This window comes from Physcomitrium patens, chromosome 2, assembly GCF_059467195.1.
Source record: "Physcomitrium patens ecotype Gransden chromosome 2, ASM5946719v1, whole genome shotgun sequence".
NCBI lineage: Eukaryota > Viridiplantae > Streptophyta > Bryopsida > Funariales > Funariaceae > Physcomitrium > Physcomitrium patens.
Window position 1 is genome coordinate 19021941 of NC_143411.1, and position 17135 is coordinate 19039075.

The 17135-nt window shown below is 35.1% G+C and overlaps 2 protein-coding genes across 4 annotated transcripts; one reads left to right on the forward strand and one right to left on the reverse strand.

Moving 5' to 3' along the window:
• Window positions 1-10165: 10165 nt before the first annotated feature.
• LOC112277322 (cytochrome P450 710A1) lies at window positions 10166-13004 on the forward strand. Of its 2 annotated transcripts, none has more exons than XM_024509479.3 (3): window positions 10166-10657; window positions 11024-11328; window positions 11450-13004. In XM_024509479.3, the coding sequence occupies exons 2-3, from the start codon at window positions 11113-11115 to the stop codon at window positions 12743-12745; spliced, it is 1512 nt and encodes a 503-aa protein (XP_024365247.1). In that variant the 5' UTR covers window positions 10166-10657; window positions 11024-11112; the 3' UTR covers window positions 12746-13004. The 2 variants fall into 2 exon arrangements, with proteins under 2 accessions (XP_024365247.1, XP_024365257.1); XM_024509489.3 differs by having other exon boundaries at window positions 10181-10674.
• Window positions 13005-13126: 122 nt separating this feature from the next.
• LOC112277330 (uncharacterized) lies at window positions 13127-16083 on the reverse strand. Of its 2 annotated transcripts, none has more exons than XM_024509519.3 (4): window positions 15788-16083; window positions 15097-15247; window positions 14421-14494; window positions 13127-14228 (listed from the first exon to the last, which is right to left on the reverse strand). In XM_024509519.3, exon 4 carries the CDS (start codon window positions 14221-14223, stop codon window positions 13132-13134), a length of 1092 nt encoding a protein of 363 aa, XP_024365287.1. In that variant the 5' UTR covers window positions 14224-14228; window positions 14421-14494; window positions 15097-15247; window positions 15788-16083; the 3' UTR covers window positions 13127-13131. The 2 variants fall into 2 exon arrangements, with proteins under 2 accessions (XP_024365287.1, XP_090104359.1); XM_090248233.1 differs by having other exon boundaries at window positions 15655-16001.
• Window positions 16084-17135: the final 1052 nt, after the last annotated feature.

Sequence of the window (17135 nt, forward strand, 5' to 3'; positions counted from 1 at the left end):
TGTGTCATTTTGATAAAATAATCTACTATCACAAATATATAATCATGTGAACTTGAGATTAAAAGATCCATAATAAAATCCAAAGAAACAGAAGACTATGGTTGTTTTGGAATAAATAATGGCTAAAGAAGTCTATAAGGTTGATGACAAGGAATTTTTAACCTTGAAAAAATGTCATATGATTGAACAAAGTCTTTTACAGCCTTTTACATTTGTGGCCACCAAAAATCTCTAGATATTAGCTCCGAAGTCTTATTGTATCCAAAATATCTTGCTACTAGAAAATCCTAATATGCTTGAAGAATGTATAAATGTACTTCTTCTTCTGGAACATATAAGCATCCTTTAAAATAAAATAAGTTATTTTTGAATTCAAACTTGGAAATATCATGAGACTTAAAAGAAATATTCTTGATATTATAAACAAGAGAATCAGAGGACATACTTGATTAAATTTGCTTGAAAAAAGTTAAATCAACAATCAATGTTGATTTCACTACTTGAAGATAAAAAAATTTTGTCTTCAATAAAATTGGCCTTTGTTGATTAAAAGTTACATCTCCTTCTTTTGGTGTAAGATAAGAATGTTTAGAAAGGGCATTAGACAAACCTTGTTGTTTTTTTGGCCATTAAGTAATATTAAACTTGAATCTTCACAAAAACATGTTCTAACAAGCCTAGCAATGATTCAAAGTATAATTTGACATGAAATACTTAAGGTTTTTGTGATCCATATATATATTGACTAGACTAGAAGAATCTTCTAATTAATGATGCTATTCTTAAAAAGAATCTATAATCATAAGAAGTTCTTTATCATGGATCTCATAGTTAATTTCTATTGCTAAGAATTTTTTAAAATAAAAAGCTACTATATGGAGCTTTTCATCTTTCTATATTTGTGATAAAACAACATCTATAGCAAAATCTTTGCATCTATTTTGATAAAAAATGCCTTTAAAAAATTGACATGATACAAGATTTGTACAAAAATAAATGAGGCTTCAAGGCTTCAAAAGATGCTTAAGCTTCTTTGCTGCAATCAAGCTTGTCTTTGCATGTAAGTTGTCTAAGAAGAGCCGCAACTAGAGAAAAATTCTTAATAAAGATTTGATAGTAATTAACAAAGCTCAAAAATCATTGCATATTTCTTACTGTTCTTAAAATCTTCTAATCTATAATAGTTTGAACCTTCTTCAGATCCATCATAAGTCTTTTATTAGAAATGATATATCCTAAGAAGTCAACTTGGATAGTGTGGAATATACACTTTTTCAACTTGACATATAATCCTCTATCTATAAGTTTTTTTTAACATATGATAAACATGAATTTCATCCTCTTCTATATTCTTAGAATAGATTAAAACATCATCTAAATAATACATAAAAAAATTATCTAAAAACTTAGAAAAACATCATTCATAGGATGTTGAAATGCAGCTAATACATTCTTGAATCCAAAAGGCATGACATTATATTCAAAGTGTCGATACCTTATTCAAAATACAATCTTTCATTCATCTCCTTTTTTAATGCAAACCAAGTTGTATGTTCCTCATAGATCTATTTTTTTATAGATCTTAGCTTGATTTACTTAATAAAGAAGTCTAGATATTAATAAAAAATAATACCTATTTTTAATGACAATCTTGTTGAGTCCTTGATAATTTATACACATTCATAATAATCTATCTTTTTTCTTCACAAATAATATAAGAGCTTCAACAAGAGATTTCAAATGGCATATGAAATTTTTGGTTGAGTTCTTATCAATATACTTCTTGAATTCAGTCAACTCATTTTATGATAAATTATAGATTAGACCAAATAGTGGCTGCCTTCATTTTTAAGGTTGATTGAGCAGTCATATGAGTAATGCTCAAGGAGAATATTTACATTCTTTTTCTTAAAAATATCTTGAAAAACTTAATATTGACTTGAAATGCCACTTGAAGTCTTTTTATTATTAAAAATGGGTGTTACATAAATAACAAAACACAATCATTCTTTTGCAATATGCAAAGAAGCTTTTGTACCTATAAGTATGGATTTGATTACATTAGACTTATAACTTTCTACAAAATTCTTAATAATGCTCTAAGAAAAGTCAAGTTTATGACAAATCCAATCTATTAGAGAATTATATTTTTCTAGGCACAATAAACCTAAAATGACTAGAGTAGAGGAAGTCCTAATTGTATTAAAAATTATGCAACTATTATGACTATTTATTGCTACATCTATAAAAAATGTCCTATTAATAATATCTCTAAAAGATAACTAATGGCCATTTATGACTTCTACATGTACATGTTTAATTTTTTGTACTAACAATATTCTATGGCATTTGACAAACTCTTCATCTAAATGAATTAAGGCAAAGATTTTATAATTATTAGGTCCTGAATATACATCTATTGTAAAACAAGGAGAAGATTCTAAAGAGAGGATAGGACCTTTATTTGTACAAAAAATTAGTTGCATGCTCCCTACTCTAGCTAGATATTTTTTTTTTTGATATTTTCTCATCTATAACAATTATACTCCTCATTTTGTAGTTGTATCATTTCTTTGGATAATGTTAAGTAGTGTGCTTAGCTGCTTTTCAATACAAACATAATCCTTCTTAACGACAATAAGTCTTTTCTTGTTTAATAAGAGGTTTAAAACATATCACTTCAATTTGTATGTCTTCTACTTCAAAATATTTAGATTAAGAAGTTGTTGGTATTATCATTGAATTATAATAATGTGGAGGTTTTCTTGCACAATTCTCAGATTGAAATTCAAAAAGTCAATCTTCATACTTCATAGCAAAGTCAATTGCTTGACTCAATATTTGAGGATCAAATAAGTTGAACATCAATTTCTTTACTTCATATTGTAATTCATAGAAAAATTGGTTGATAAGGGTAATATCATCCCACTTAACATCAATCGCTAGTTATCAAAATTTTAAGGCATATGAAATCATTAATCAATTGTCTTATTGTAAGATATTGATCTTATTAGTTGCAAGACAAATTTTAGCATATTTTCCATACATAGATCAAAAATTTATCAAAAAGACCTCTAAATTATATAATATTGGATCTTGTCATTCAAGAAAAGATAAAAAAAACCATAATAATGCCAAACTTAAAAGAAGTGTACTAATGAATCTAACTTGTGATCTTGAGGTTAGATAGCTTTGAAATTGAAGTTCAATCATAAGTTATACTTGGTTGATAAATCCTCAAAATTTAAATCTTATGCCATCAAACTTCTTATGTAAGACAACTCTAGGTTTTTTAATATTGGAAGGATATTCTATTATATGAGAAGGGATGTGATTCGGTGTAGAAGTTGAAGCAACTCCAATCATGTCTATATCTTCTCTTCTTACTATTTTTGTTGTTCTTCATGGTAATAAATTAAGTTGATGCATTGCAAGCATCAACTCTCTCAATTGATCTTACATTTATGCCATTGGACTTTTCATTTCAAGAAGCTCTACTATGATAATACTTAGAAAAAAAAATGTCTAATATCACTTAAGACAAGAAAAAAAGAGGACTTCAAAATCAAAAAAAATACTAAAAATAATATTAGTTTAGAAGGGAATTATCTACAACTTTTAATATGCTTATGTCTCATCAAGAAAAAAGAATAATCTATTTTTAATCAAGAGCAAACAAAGCTTTAATATTGTAAGTGTATTCTTGTAAATTTTTCAAAGACATGAACTGAAAGAAGATGCATAAGCTTGAAAAATCTATGTCAAAAGAAAAGTAGGAAAAATAAAAAATAAAGAAGTATGTATATTAAAAAAAAATTGAAATGGCTATTACTAAAAGACAAAGAAATTAGAGATTCTTGAAACTAGAGACTCTTGAAATTAGACTAGAAATAAGAAAGGAATTGACAAGAATAAAAAAGGCTTCATTCTTATCTCTATAAACATTGTCTACCTAGGATCTATATATTGATGTTCTATAGGACCTCTAAAAATGTGTTGACTTTGCATAATATGTATTTTATCTTAAAAAATAAGCTTCTTATATGTGCATCACATAATTAGCTTGTTCCGCAAGCTATCAATTATCATGAACATACGCATGTAAGCTAGTAATTATGTGTATAAATAGATAGATGTAAATAAAAGTAGGTAAAAGTAAGTTAATTCTATAATATCTTCTATAGAAGTTTCCTAGAAGCTTTATAGATACTACTTTGACTTTTAGGTATCTTTAATTAAATTTTTGGATTATAAACGTGATTAATAAGTTGGCCATGTACCACACATGTTGTTAGCTTGAAGACCAAGCTAACTATGTGGCCCACATGTAGAAAAACTTGCCATGTAAGTCAAGGAATGTATCCTACAAAGTCAACACACATTGGAGGTCCTATAGAACATTGCCACATAGCCCCTAGTTAGATAGTATATATAGAAATAAGAGTGAAGCCCTCTTCACTCTTGTCAACTCTTTTCTTGCTTCTAGTCTAGTTTTAAGAGTCTTAATTTTTCTTGTCTTTTGGAAATAAGTATTTCTAGTTTCTTTTAATATACATACTTCCTTATTTTTATTTTGTCACTCTTTCTTTGATACGGATTTCATTAGTTTATGCATCATCTTTTAGTTTATATCCTTGATGGATTGATAAGAGTATACTTACAATATTAGAGCTTTGTCTTGTCTTGATTAAGAGTGGATTATTCCTTTCTCATAATAAAACATAAGCATATTAGAAGTTATGGATTACCCTCTTCTATATTGATATTATTCCTAATATTTTATTTGTCTTCAAGTCTTTTCTTTTATATGTCTTAAGTAATATTAGATATTTTTTTGAGTACTATCATGATGGAGCTTATTGAAATGAAGAGTGCAATGGCACAAATGCAAGAGCAATTGAGAGAGTTTGTGCTTGCGATGCATCAACTTAGCTTACCACCACAAGGATCAACAAGAATGGCTGGAAGTGAGGATATAGAAATGATTAGAGCTGTTTCAACATCTGCACCAAATTATGTCCCTCCACCCATGATGGAACATCCTTTCACTACTAAAGAACTAAGAATTGTCCTTCCGAAGAAGTTTGATGGTACAAGATCTAAATTTCAAGGATTTATCAATCAAGTACAACTTATGATTGAACTTCAACTTCAAAGCAATCCAACTCTAGGATTACAAGTTAGATTCATTACCACACTTCTTTCAGATTCAGCACTATTTTATTTTTTATCTTTTTTTGAATGACGAGATCCAATATTGGATAATTTGGAGGCATTTTTGGTGGAATTTTAGTCCATGTATCGAGAACATGATACAACTTGTGTTACAACCAACAAGATCAATATTTTGTGACAAGAAAATTAATCTATAAAGTTATATACTTTACAATTTTGATAACTTGTAATTGATATCAAGTAGGATGATGGTCCTCTTATTAGCCAATTTCTCTATATTTTATAACATGAAGTAAAGAAATTGATCCTCAACTTACTTGATCTTCGAACATTAAGTCAAGCAATTGATTTTTGAATTTTGATTTGAAAGTTGTATAAATGGGCCTCAACATTACTACAATTCTATGGCAACACCAACATCTCCTTAACACATACATTCAAAAGTAGAGGATATGCAAATTGATGCAATACGTTTTAAACTTCTTATCAAATAAAAAAAGACTCAGTGCCGTTAAGAAGGATTGTGCATATATTGTAGAGAACCTAAATACACTATTCAATATTATTCAAAGAAGCAAAGAAATCACAAAATAATGAGCACATCTGTCAAAGAAGACAATATATTGGAAAACGAATTTGTCTAGCTACAATAGGGACCATGTGGCTAGAATCTTATACAATTTTTAATGAAGGTCCTATCCTCTCCTCAAAATCCTCTCTTTCCTTCAAGATGATGCAATCAAGATGAAGATCCTTAAGAATGGCATGTTTTTCTTTGAATAGATGGCGAGATACAATGTATTTGGTATCATGACCTTAGAAGAGACTCTTGATGTTTGGTAATTTTATTAGAAGTAGGAACAACTCCTGATGGTGTTCCAAATATTTTATTTGAAGGAAGTTATGAAGGCCTCAACAATGTTCAAATAACAAGGTGGTCTTCTCACCCTAGTATGAGACACTATCAATGGTTGAGAGGCCCTATGAACCATCTTTGAAGAGAATAAAGACCTGAGTATGTGGCAAATATAATTTGTCACATTTTAAATTTTTTCAACATATGATGACCACTCTTTGTAGAACTCATTCCTAGAAGAGGAGGTAATGTCATAGACATATGCATGTAAGGTAGTAATTACATGTATAAATAGGTAGAAGTAAATAGAAATAAGTAAAAGTAAGTTAATTTTATATTATCTTCTATGGAAGCTTTCTAGAAGCTTTATAGATGCTACTTTGACTTTATAAGTGTCTTTAATTGATTTTTTAGATTAAAAACGTGATCAATAAGTTGGCCATGTGCCATGCATGTTGTTAGCTTGAAGACTAAGCTAATTATGTGGCCCACACGTAGAAAAACTTACCTTGTAAGTCAAGGCATGTGTCTTACAAAGTCAACACATATTGGAGGTCCTATAGAATATTACCATGTAGCCCCTAGTTAGATAGTATATATAGAGATAAGAGTGAAGCCATCTTCACTCTTGTCAACTCCTTTCTTACTTCTAGTCTAGTTTCAAGAGTCTCAAGTTTTCTTGTCTTTTGGCAATAAGTCTTTCCAGTTTCTTTTAATATACATACTTCTTTATTTCTATTTTGTCACTCTTTTTTTGATATGGATTTCATTGGTTTATGCATCATCTTTTAGTTCATGTCCTTGACACCAATACATGTGATACATAGATAGCTTATTGACCAAGTTTCTAACCTATCAATCAACTACAAATATATGTAAAGTCAAAACAAAGTCTAGGAAGCTTTTAGGAAGCTTATCTAGAAGGTATGATTAAATTAATCTACTTTTATCTAATTCTACTTATTCATATTACATAAGTAATTATTATAATAGATATATATCCATAATAATAAAAAATATATTATTAAGATGTAATTTTACAATCATTCAAGAGATATTTCTTTTTTCTTTCTATCTAATTCAGATGTCAATAGAATAGAAGGAAGAAGTAGGACAGAAGTAGTGAATAAAGTACTTGAAAGGCATGCAATTGGCAATTGTATTACATAATGTGTTGCCCTCGATAATGACGCTTGGTAACAACTTAGTAGTAGATTGGAACAAATTATTTTATAGCACTGAGAAGTACTTTATTCTTGTTAGATTTGATAAGGTTGTGATATAAGTAGTTCCTATACTACAGAGTTCAAGTCGCAAATTGTAAAGGTAGATCAAGCAATATTAATTAACTTGATCTTGGTAAAAAAATAGAGATTTGATTTGAATATGAAATCTAGGCATATAGAAGCATTGAGATTATACAAAGCATAGGAGAAGAAGGAAGGAGAGAAATAAATAAATAAATAAATAACCATAATAAAAACAACAACTATAAAAATAATTTCTTCATTATCTTTATTTTATAAAGTTCAATATTTAATGCAATATAAAATGAGTATAAAGAACAAAGACGTAGTCTTTGTAAGCTCAATATTTGTGAAAGAACAAACAAGACAACAAAATAAATCACTACTTCCCTCCTAAAACAATGAAGCAAAATGATAATGATTCATGAAATGCCAATCCAATTGAAGTTAAATGGGATTCCTATAAAATAGCCACCAAAGAAAAATAGAAAAAAAAAGGGGAAAAAAAATATAAATTAATAGAAATTCTTCCATCTCATTGGTCCAGACCACTCAATCTTAGACTAGAAACCCATTTGGTCTGTAAGACATTATAAAATTTGAAGTGGATTAAAAATATTGCACACAATATTGGTAAGATTATATATTTTGTTGGATGGTACCTATGATGGAGATAAGCAGATAGAGGAGCAACCCACCTTGGCTGTCTATAGAGATAATTTATGTTTCATTCCATTTTATCTAAATAAATAGACTTGTCCTGTCTTAGAGATTGTTTGCAAAACCTAAGATGTCCATTTCATAACTTAGTTATTTAAGTTTTGTAGTAAATAAAAATTACGTTTGCCAATTATACTAACAATATATACATGGTTCCATAGTTATATATGTTTTAGATTGTTATAAAACATCAAAAAATCAATTTTTTATTTTTAATATGTTTATTAAATATTTTTTTATAATTACTAAAAAGTATTTCATACTAATGTAAAATTTTAATATAAGTTTATTACTTTGAAGCAACATCAAACTCTGTTTAAATCAATTGTTATGATAACTCACTTCAAAATTGGTATTTGGGAAGAATTGATGAAATTTTATTATTATCATTTATTGCAATTTTATGTCATGAATGAAGTTCAATTTATTTATTTATTTATTTATTTATTTATTTTTGTGATGGAGTTTTTGTATGAAAATATGACTGGCCAAAATGTAAACAATTATTGTTTGTATTTGAAAGGCATACATGATGGCATAATTGTTATTTAAATCTACAATTATCTGCAGAAAATTATGTTTTAAAATAATATAAAATAAAACCAATGCAATATATATTTTCTATTTATATGCATATACATCAAAATTATGAACTTATTTAAAATTATAATATGAAAAAATAATTGATGGATTAACAAGAAGTTGTGTCACAAGTTGAACTTCTTTTTGTATATCAATTGCATCATTTTTATAGATTATCAAACCTTAATAATTTGAAAAATTATATCACAACAAGACAAGACTTTAAAAGCTGGGCACAATTTCTTTGTTTCAGAATATAAGATTCATAAAATAAATGTCGGATTGATTCTTTGCATATGTTTGATGTCAAAGTACAATATTTTATCCAAAAGAATAATACTAGTGGCATCTAAAGTAGTGGTGAATGACGAATATAATCCTTTATCATCTCATTCAGTCACAGTTATTAGACCTTTAATTTATAATATTCACTTTTCAGAACGAGAGGGAATATTGAAAAATACGAATAGAAAAGTAAAAAAAAAAAAAAAATCATTAAAGTTACAGTACAGTTGCAGAAAACATAGTAGTGTCAAAAGATGTCACATTTGTCATTCACTTACAAAATATTAGGAAAAAGAACTACTTAAGTTTTTTATTTGGTATATATGTGTATACTTCCATCATCTAAAACGTATGAATTTTTTTCTAAATATCAAATAAATAGTCAAAAAAAGAAGCGGGCAAACAGTAAAATATGCAAAAGTTAACACAAACCAACGTTACTTTTTCTATTATATTTGTACACGTGACATTAGATTACAGATAAAACCAACTGTGAAGGAACGTGGTATTCTCCTTCGTCTTAATGAGCTTTGGATGCATCGAAAAGTAAAAAGCCCTGTTAAAGTAAAAGTATTGCGAAAAAAGCGATCCCCATGTGCCGAGGTTTAACTCTAAACAGAGTTGCCGCAATCGAGGGTGAATCGAGGTCGGGAATCTTTCTGCCACGCTTATGCCAAACTCAATCTTCCATAACCACACAATACCCAGGTCGAGACGGTCATTTATTTCAACGACCCACAAATTTTATTGCACAACAGAGGCGCACAGAGACAACCCATCAGACAAAGTGTATTTGGCGGTATCGCGGTGCTCACTGTAGATTTCGCGAACGACGCAAATGAACGGGATGAGATTGTGGGGTGAGTTCGTGTGGAGAAACAAAACCAATCTCTGAGTCGTAGTCGTTGTACCTCGTGTACGAAGGCACGACGGGAATGGCGATCACGTCGTCTAGCCGTTGAATGTGGTTGCATGGAACCCATTGACAGTCGATGCGAGTTTCGGACTAGGTGCAAACAGAGCCTCGGGATCCGCGTTGTTTTCCATCCAGTAGTCGGAGACAATCACCTCGAGGATCACCACTCGCGTGGCTTCGTCAGTGCGATTTCAGTTCGAGAGAGGCTATTTAGCTCCAGCAAACAACGTTTAATCGGGACGTAAAAACTTTCGAGCCACTCTGGCAGTTAAATTTCGTCTCGGACTGTGGGGCTCTGAGTCTGTTGCGAAAGGCTTTATTGGATGGCGAGCGAAGCATCCTCTTGAGCTGGAAGACAAACTCAAGGAGAGGAATGATAAGGGAACCCAATTTCGGGTCCCTTCCTGAACAACTTCTTGGGTCCGTGGCTTCTTCCAGTGCTTCGCCTCTTTCTCTTCAAACCAGCAGTGGTGGCCATTGCTAGCGCTAGTTCTGGTGCTGCATGCACATTCTTGTGCCAAAAGAGCACAAGAGTCTTTGGAGTCATCGGGGCTGGGGTGTGATCCTAGTTCGGCACTTGAGAGTTGCACAGTACCTTTACATGTGTCGCCGCAGCTGCCATCGTGGTTCGTGGAAAGTATTCTCTTGCGTCTGTGATGCAAGTTCCTTTTCTCTTGACTGTGACCAACGCGACTAGTCGAAAGGTCTCATCGTATGGCGATTTAAGCGTATGCTTATCAACCGAGTCAAACCTAGGGAGGCGAACTTGTTAATCTCTGTTTCAGTTTTTTTTGTGCCCAAGGCGACAGAGTTTGTGGAAGGAGTTGTTCGAGTCACCTGCTTCGCGTCCCCTTGAACTTCGACGGAGATTCCAAGGTGTGACCACTACTAACGTAAGGTTCTCATGATTGTTAGAAATTCCAAAGTTGATCGATTCTTCCACAGTCCGTGTACTGCCAGTCGCGCAACAGGAATCGTGTGATCAAATCAAGCGCACAAATTTGTCGTACCGTAGCGTGTGCTCGTGGTCTTAGTCTTCGGAGGCTGCTGGGAGTAGTAATATGTCGGGAGCTAGGGCTTGAAAGAAGATTACATAGCAATTTGGTGCAGAATGACACAGGAATATTATGCACCTATTCACTGCTTTTCCGTTCCGTTGCTGCAACATGTTGTCTTTACGACGGAATACTGCAGTTCGAAAAAAAGTGGTGGATTCTTAAATTTTGCCAATTCTGAGTGCAGGAAACAGAGCGCGATGACGTCCACGAAATAGAACATTCTAATACTGTGATCTAGTGGTGAGTTCTGCGGAGGAAAACATATTCTCACAGATGGAGACCCTGATTGGCGCTGTGTCGAGGATAGAATGGAGAGTGGGATTGGTGCTCGTCGTCTCGGCGTATGTAGTTTACGAACAGCTTTCTTTCATGACTAAGAGGAAGCATTTGCCGGGGCCGTCTTTCGTGTTGCCCTTCGTGGGCAACGTGATCGCGATGGTGGTTGATCCTGCAGGATTCTGGGATCAGCAAGCAAATTATGCCTTGAAGGTGAGAACCTACTCCGACTTCAATTCTTGCTGATGAAATCATTCCTTTAACCTGATTTTCTGCTTTTTAAACATCAATATTCTTCGGTTGCCCACATACGGATAATATTTCGTATGATCAGGTTGGAGTTTCCTGGAATGCTCTACTCGGAAAATTTGTATTATTTGTGCGAGATTCCCAGCTCTCCCAGAAGGTCTTCGCAAACGTTCGCCCGGATGCATTTCACCTCGTCGGTCATCCGTTAGGCAGGAAACTATTTGGAGAGCACAACCTCATCTTCATGTTCGGGGAAGAGCATAAAGATTTGCGCCGCCGACTCGCGCCGTTATTCACGACTAAGTCGTTGGGCGTGTACATATCAATCCAAGAGAAGACACAGAAGGAGCATATTGCCAAGTGGATGGCCATTGCAAAGGATCTTGGCGATGACCCAATTCGCGTACGCATGCTCTGCAGAAACATGAATCTGGAGACCTCCCAGAACGTCTTTGTGGGCCCATACCTCACGCCGGATATGCGCAGACAGTTCGACGAGGACTACAAAAACTTCAACACCGGGCTCATGAGCTTGCCCATCAACCTCCCAGCCTTTTCATTCTATAAAGCTACGCGATCGGTGAGAAATATCCAAAACATGCTCACAAAATGCGCAACAGCTAGCAAAGCAAGGATGGCGATGGGAGAAAACCCTTCTTGTCTGATGGACTTCTGGATGATCGAAACTGTGCGGGAACTTCGGGACGCTGAAGCCGCAAACACTCCTCCCCCTCCCCATTCTTCCGACTACGAAATTGGCTGCCACCTCTTTGACTTCCTCTTCGCAGCTCAAGACGCATCCACATCCTCCCTGGTCTGGGCGATAACCCTGATCGAATCGCATCCCTACGTGCTGGAGAAACTACGAGAAGAGCTTTTGTGTCTACGTCCTGATCCTTTGGCGCCCTACACTCCAGAATCATTGCGGGAGATGAAGTATACCGAAATGGTGGTGAAGGAGGTACTACGCTACCGACCTCCAGCAACCCTGGTTCCTCACATTGCCAACACGGACTTCGCCTTGACGGACACATACACCGTTCCCAAAGGCACCATTGTCTTCCCTTCTTTGCTGGATTCATCGTTCCAGGGCTTCAAGGACCCTGAAGTCTTCGATCCAGAGCGATTCTCCCCAGAACGAATGGAGGATCTAGTGTACAAGAAGAACTGGTTGTTGTTCGGAGCTGGGCCGCATCAATGCATCGGACAACGATACGCCATCAACCAGCTTATGCTTTTCATCTCCCTCTTCTTCACACAGGTGGATGTAAAGCGAGCTAGAAAGCCAGGGTGTGACGATCTGGTGTACACACCCACCATTGCACCCAAAGACGAAGGCCTAGTTTATCTTTCCCCCCGGATTGTAAAACAAAAAGATTAATGCGATTCCCTTGTGTCAAACTCCACAGCATCGATTTGGTCATTATTCCGGGTGAAAACTTCGCACAACCAGACTGTAGATGCAAATGTGTGTTAGAGGGCTATGAGGATAAATCATATTTGTTGGGTGACCAATAGATTGGCTGAGGCGTTTTGCCTTCGCGACAAAGCCAAGGGCGGACTAATCACCAAATCAAGTGCGATTCGTGGATGTGGTGCACAAATTATTCTACAATGCAATTCTACTACAGTTTCAAACATTGAACGTGTGCTTACGAGTTTAGTGCATGCATCTGAACTCATGAGTGAAGCTTCGCATTGCCTTCACCAACCAGCATCCAGCGCTTTATGAAGTTTCAGTGATTTCTACAAACAATCAACATTAGTTTAAGAAGAATTTGAACTGCATTCATCAAGGTCCACATATTGAGCCACCTCAAGGTCTCCTTGAGGATCGAATTCCAACACTTGAAACCCATCAGAAGCATCCACTTCTCCCCTTTCCTCCCCAAATTCAGACCCACCAGGTTTTTCCCCCTCCTTAAATTTGGCCTCCTGCACTGCTATATTTGAAGGCTGTCTAAAGGCGACTTGGAGCTCGTCCAGAACACCAGTCCGGCTGCTCTGCACAGACAGAGACTCTGAAGCGTTCAGATCGTCCACCCGATGATCCACCTCGTGCTTACCTTGGGACTCAACCTCTGACACCTCCTCTGACCCAACATTTGGATTAAGTCTATTATTCAATTCAGCTCCTTGGTCCGAATACTGAAGCTTTCGCTTCGTCTCCCAAAAAGAATCCTTTTCGTGGTTATCCCTGTATCTTTCTGCAAGCTGCACATGATCTCTGCATCCTGAACCAAATTTATCAACGACACGATCTGTTTCCTGTTTCCGTCGCGTCATGTACAGAGAGCTTAAGTCCGACAGCCAGGTTCGGGTTGAGTGCTCCCGCTCACGAACTCTATCCATCCACTGGAACCCCAACTCACAGAGCCACGCATCGTCGTGAAACTTATATTGGCCCCTTCTCGTCCGATACCGACGCTTCATCCAACGCATCCCAAAATCCGCAATCCAGGAATCGTCCAACTCGTTATCTAACTCTTCTTCATGTTCTCTTGGGGAGAAGTAAGCGCTGCAGCTGCTCAAAGGACCCCGAGTCTCGTATAGCTTCTTCCGGATCATATACTGAGCACCAATCTGAGAAATCCAGTCCTCCTCTTCATCTTCCTCTTCCTCTCCAAATAGTGGAGTCTTGCTGCTGTGGTGACTTGGTTCCCAAACGAAGTCACTGCCCTGAGAATGAAATCCGAGGGAGGTTCGCCTTACGCTAGGTCTGCTGCTCATGAACTTGTAACCCATGCTTGTTATAGCCTTCTTATTCGTACCAAACGACTTTTGCCTCTTCGAAGCCCATTCTGACCCCAGTTTGCAGATGTCACTTCCTTCCACTTCGGCTTCCCTCTTTCTTTTCATTGTCACTGCCAAGATAAATGTTCAAATTAAATGGAATTATTAACATGTTCGAGATTCCCTGGCAATACTATGTACCCCACCAAGTTGCCAGGAAAAAGATGAAAAAACAGAGATAAGATGTACATGAATCTATAGTCTGGCATATGGGCTGAAAAAAAGTAAAAGGTTGCAGAAGTAAAGAGTAGAGAAAGGAGTACCAGTGATGAGTAGAGAAGATTGGCATCACAGATTGCTCCGCATCCAGTTCGGTCAAATAGAACGAATACCAACCCTGTTATCAGCAACATTACCATTGCAATCATCCAGAGAATAGACTCCGTTGAACCTAAAATTGATCAAATCAGCCTCAATTAAATTTTTCATCAATACGCTACGTTGCACGGGGGGAGCTTTCTCAAGATGATTAATACCAGCTATCAGTGAAATTGATTAACACTCCAAACCCATTCGCGATAATACATCATCACTACTAAAAAAAAATGAAGGCCACATAATTTGCGACAGAACCGACTTGACATAAAACCGGATGTCATAGAAATCATCGGTTGAGACTAACTAAGCTTCGCTATGAAAAATAACCTTCACATCCACGTACAAATTAAATGGCAGGAGATAGCAACACAAAATTAGTCCGATGATACAGTTGTTCTGGTTAATGCTTGAGAATGTTAATAAAACGAGGTTACAATGCATCAGAAACTGTAGCTCAACAGATTCTTCTCATAAACCCTACTGGTGACCCGACATAGATATCAGGGCTAGTATTAGTTTCTGTCTTGCAAATCATGAATAGTAGAGCCTCGATATCTTTGTCTTTTTTTCTTCGTTAAAAAACTGTTTTTTTTCCAATCGGAGCACGTTAAGTCGAAGTACCTGAAATAAAAACCAGATTATCTCGACTTTGTCACGTTCGTCGCTGGTTAAAAGCCACGTTTGGGGAAGAAAACACAGCTAGTATCAAACTTGCCCATTAAAATTCACCCATTAGAATCCACTCGATCCGTGTTCTTCCTGTTGCAGGGATCTGCAACAAATAATTCAACCCAAGAGACTTCACTATGCTCTTCTACATTCGTCAAAAATCAGAAAATATCAACAAAAAGTTGAAGCCACAAACCCTTGAAACCCCTGGAAACCTGGAGGCACTAAAATGCGATCCATTTTCACGACAGCGCGCGAGTACAAAAAACTGTTGATGTTGAGCAAGCACAGCGGCGATGATAGAAGTCGTCGATCATTACGTAAAACACGTAAACAATAATCAGAGTCGCAAGTATTCGAAACAGCAAAGTCCCTTGAGAGTCATGAAATAAACACGCAATCCCCTCGACTGCACGTCACCGTTCGAGACTTTCACAACCGGTGACTATACTGCTAAATTCCCAAAATCCATAACCAAACTTCAGAAAAAACTCAACCCTAAAGCACTACCATGAATCTCTCACAACAGTGCAAACACGTAGCTCTTGCCCCCACGTCTCGACCGGAGCTTTCGCTCAACTCCCGCTCACAATTTCCTGCAAACCTTCGTGTGGTGGTTCGAACGCAAACCCTTGACACTTACAAACCAGGAACAGTTGAACCCTTCAAACCCAATCGGTTGCTGCAACATCGTGCCTCCAAAATCCCGCCCTCGTTGTGGTCATTCTTGCAATCTTGCGCAGAACAAGGTCCAGATTCTGCCTATCTTTCCGACTATCCATGAAATTTAAGATAATCCCGAATGTCGATCTAAACCCAGCTTTGATATCCAGCTCCCCATCTACAAATTTCTCGCTTAAGAAGTCAATGTCCACAAAGTCGAGACATGCGTCGCCGAAAATAGGAGTCTTATGCATGCCTAAGCTTCACTCTTCTGGTTCCGGTGGTATTGGTCGTATCTACCAAAACATCTGATTTCATTGATTTCTTGGAGAGAGCGTGCGCCACTGACCGTTGGTCGCCCGATAATGCGAATACTACGAAGCAGGCTTCGGGAGGCTCGCCTGCCACGTTGGCATTGGCCTTGGAGGCTTTATTCTAAATTTTGTGACGTGGACAAAAGGACTAAACTTCTATTAATGAGATCTTTCTCTTTCTCATTGTTTCTTGGAACTACATGTTATTTGGAAGTGTGGAAAAAATAATTATTAGTTAATAAGTATAAAAACTTTCAAAATTAACAAAGTGGCTTATTTTTAATTTATATTTAATTAATAATAAATATTTTATACAAATTTTAATGCAACCCTTTGTCTAAGTCTAGTAGTACCAAAAGTGTCATGTATTCTTCTTAAACATTCTTTTTCTTATTCTTTTTTCTTTTGTACATGAATCTAGATTTTATGAACTAAAAAAAGAAAATAAAAACATTAAAGACTTTTGAATATATGTATGTATCTATTATATACTTGGATATAATATAAAGAGACAAAAAAGGCTCATGATTGGCTATAAAGAAGAAAATTCAAAGAATATAGGAATTAAGGTAGGTTTAAATATGTCCAATTCATTGTTGTTGTATGACTCTAATTTGACTTTCAAATTTTAGTAGAAGCATGTTTTTAGTGCCAAAGATGTTCTTTGGACTACATTTTTTTAATCAAAACATTCCTTAATAATGCTTTGTCTCAATCAATTGCAAAGAAATTCTTCTTCTTGTTGTAATGATATATAGTCTATTAAATGTTGGATGATGTATATGGATTAAAAACTATAAGAAAATAAGACTATATTTATTGCATAGTTGGAATATAGAATAAAAATAAGCAAATAAGTATATATATATATATATATATAGTATATAGTTGGGATGTAGAATATAAGCCATTCATTTTGATATTGAAAGTTCCACATTATTTTGGAAGTTGTATTAATTAGACTTTTTGCAATAAAATTATATGGTTTTCAATTACAAAATCCATGTTGTATAA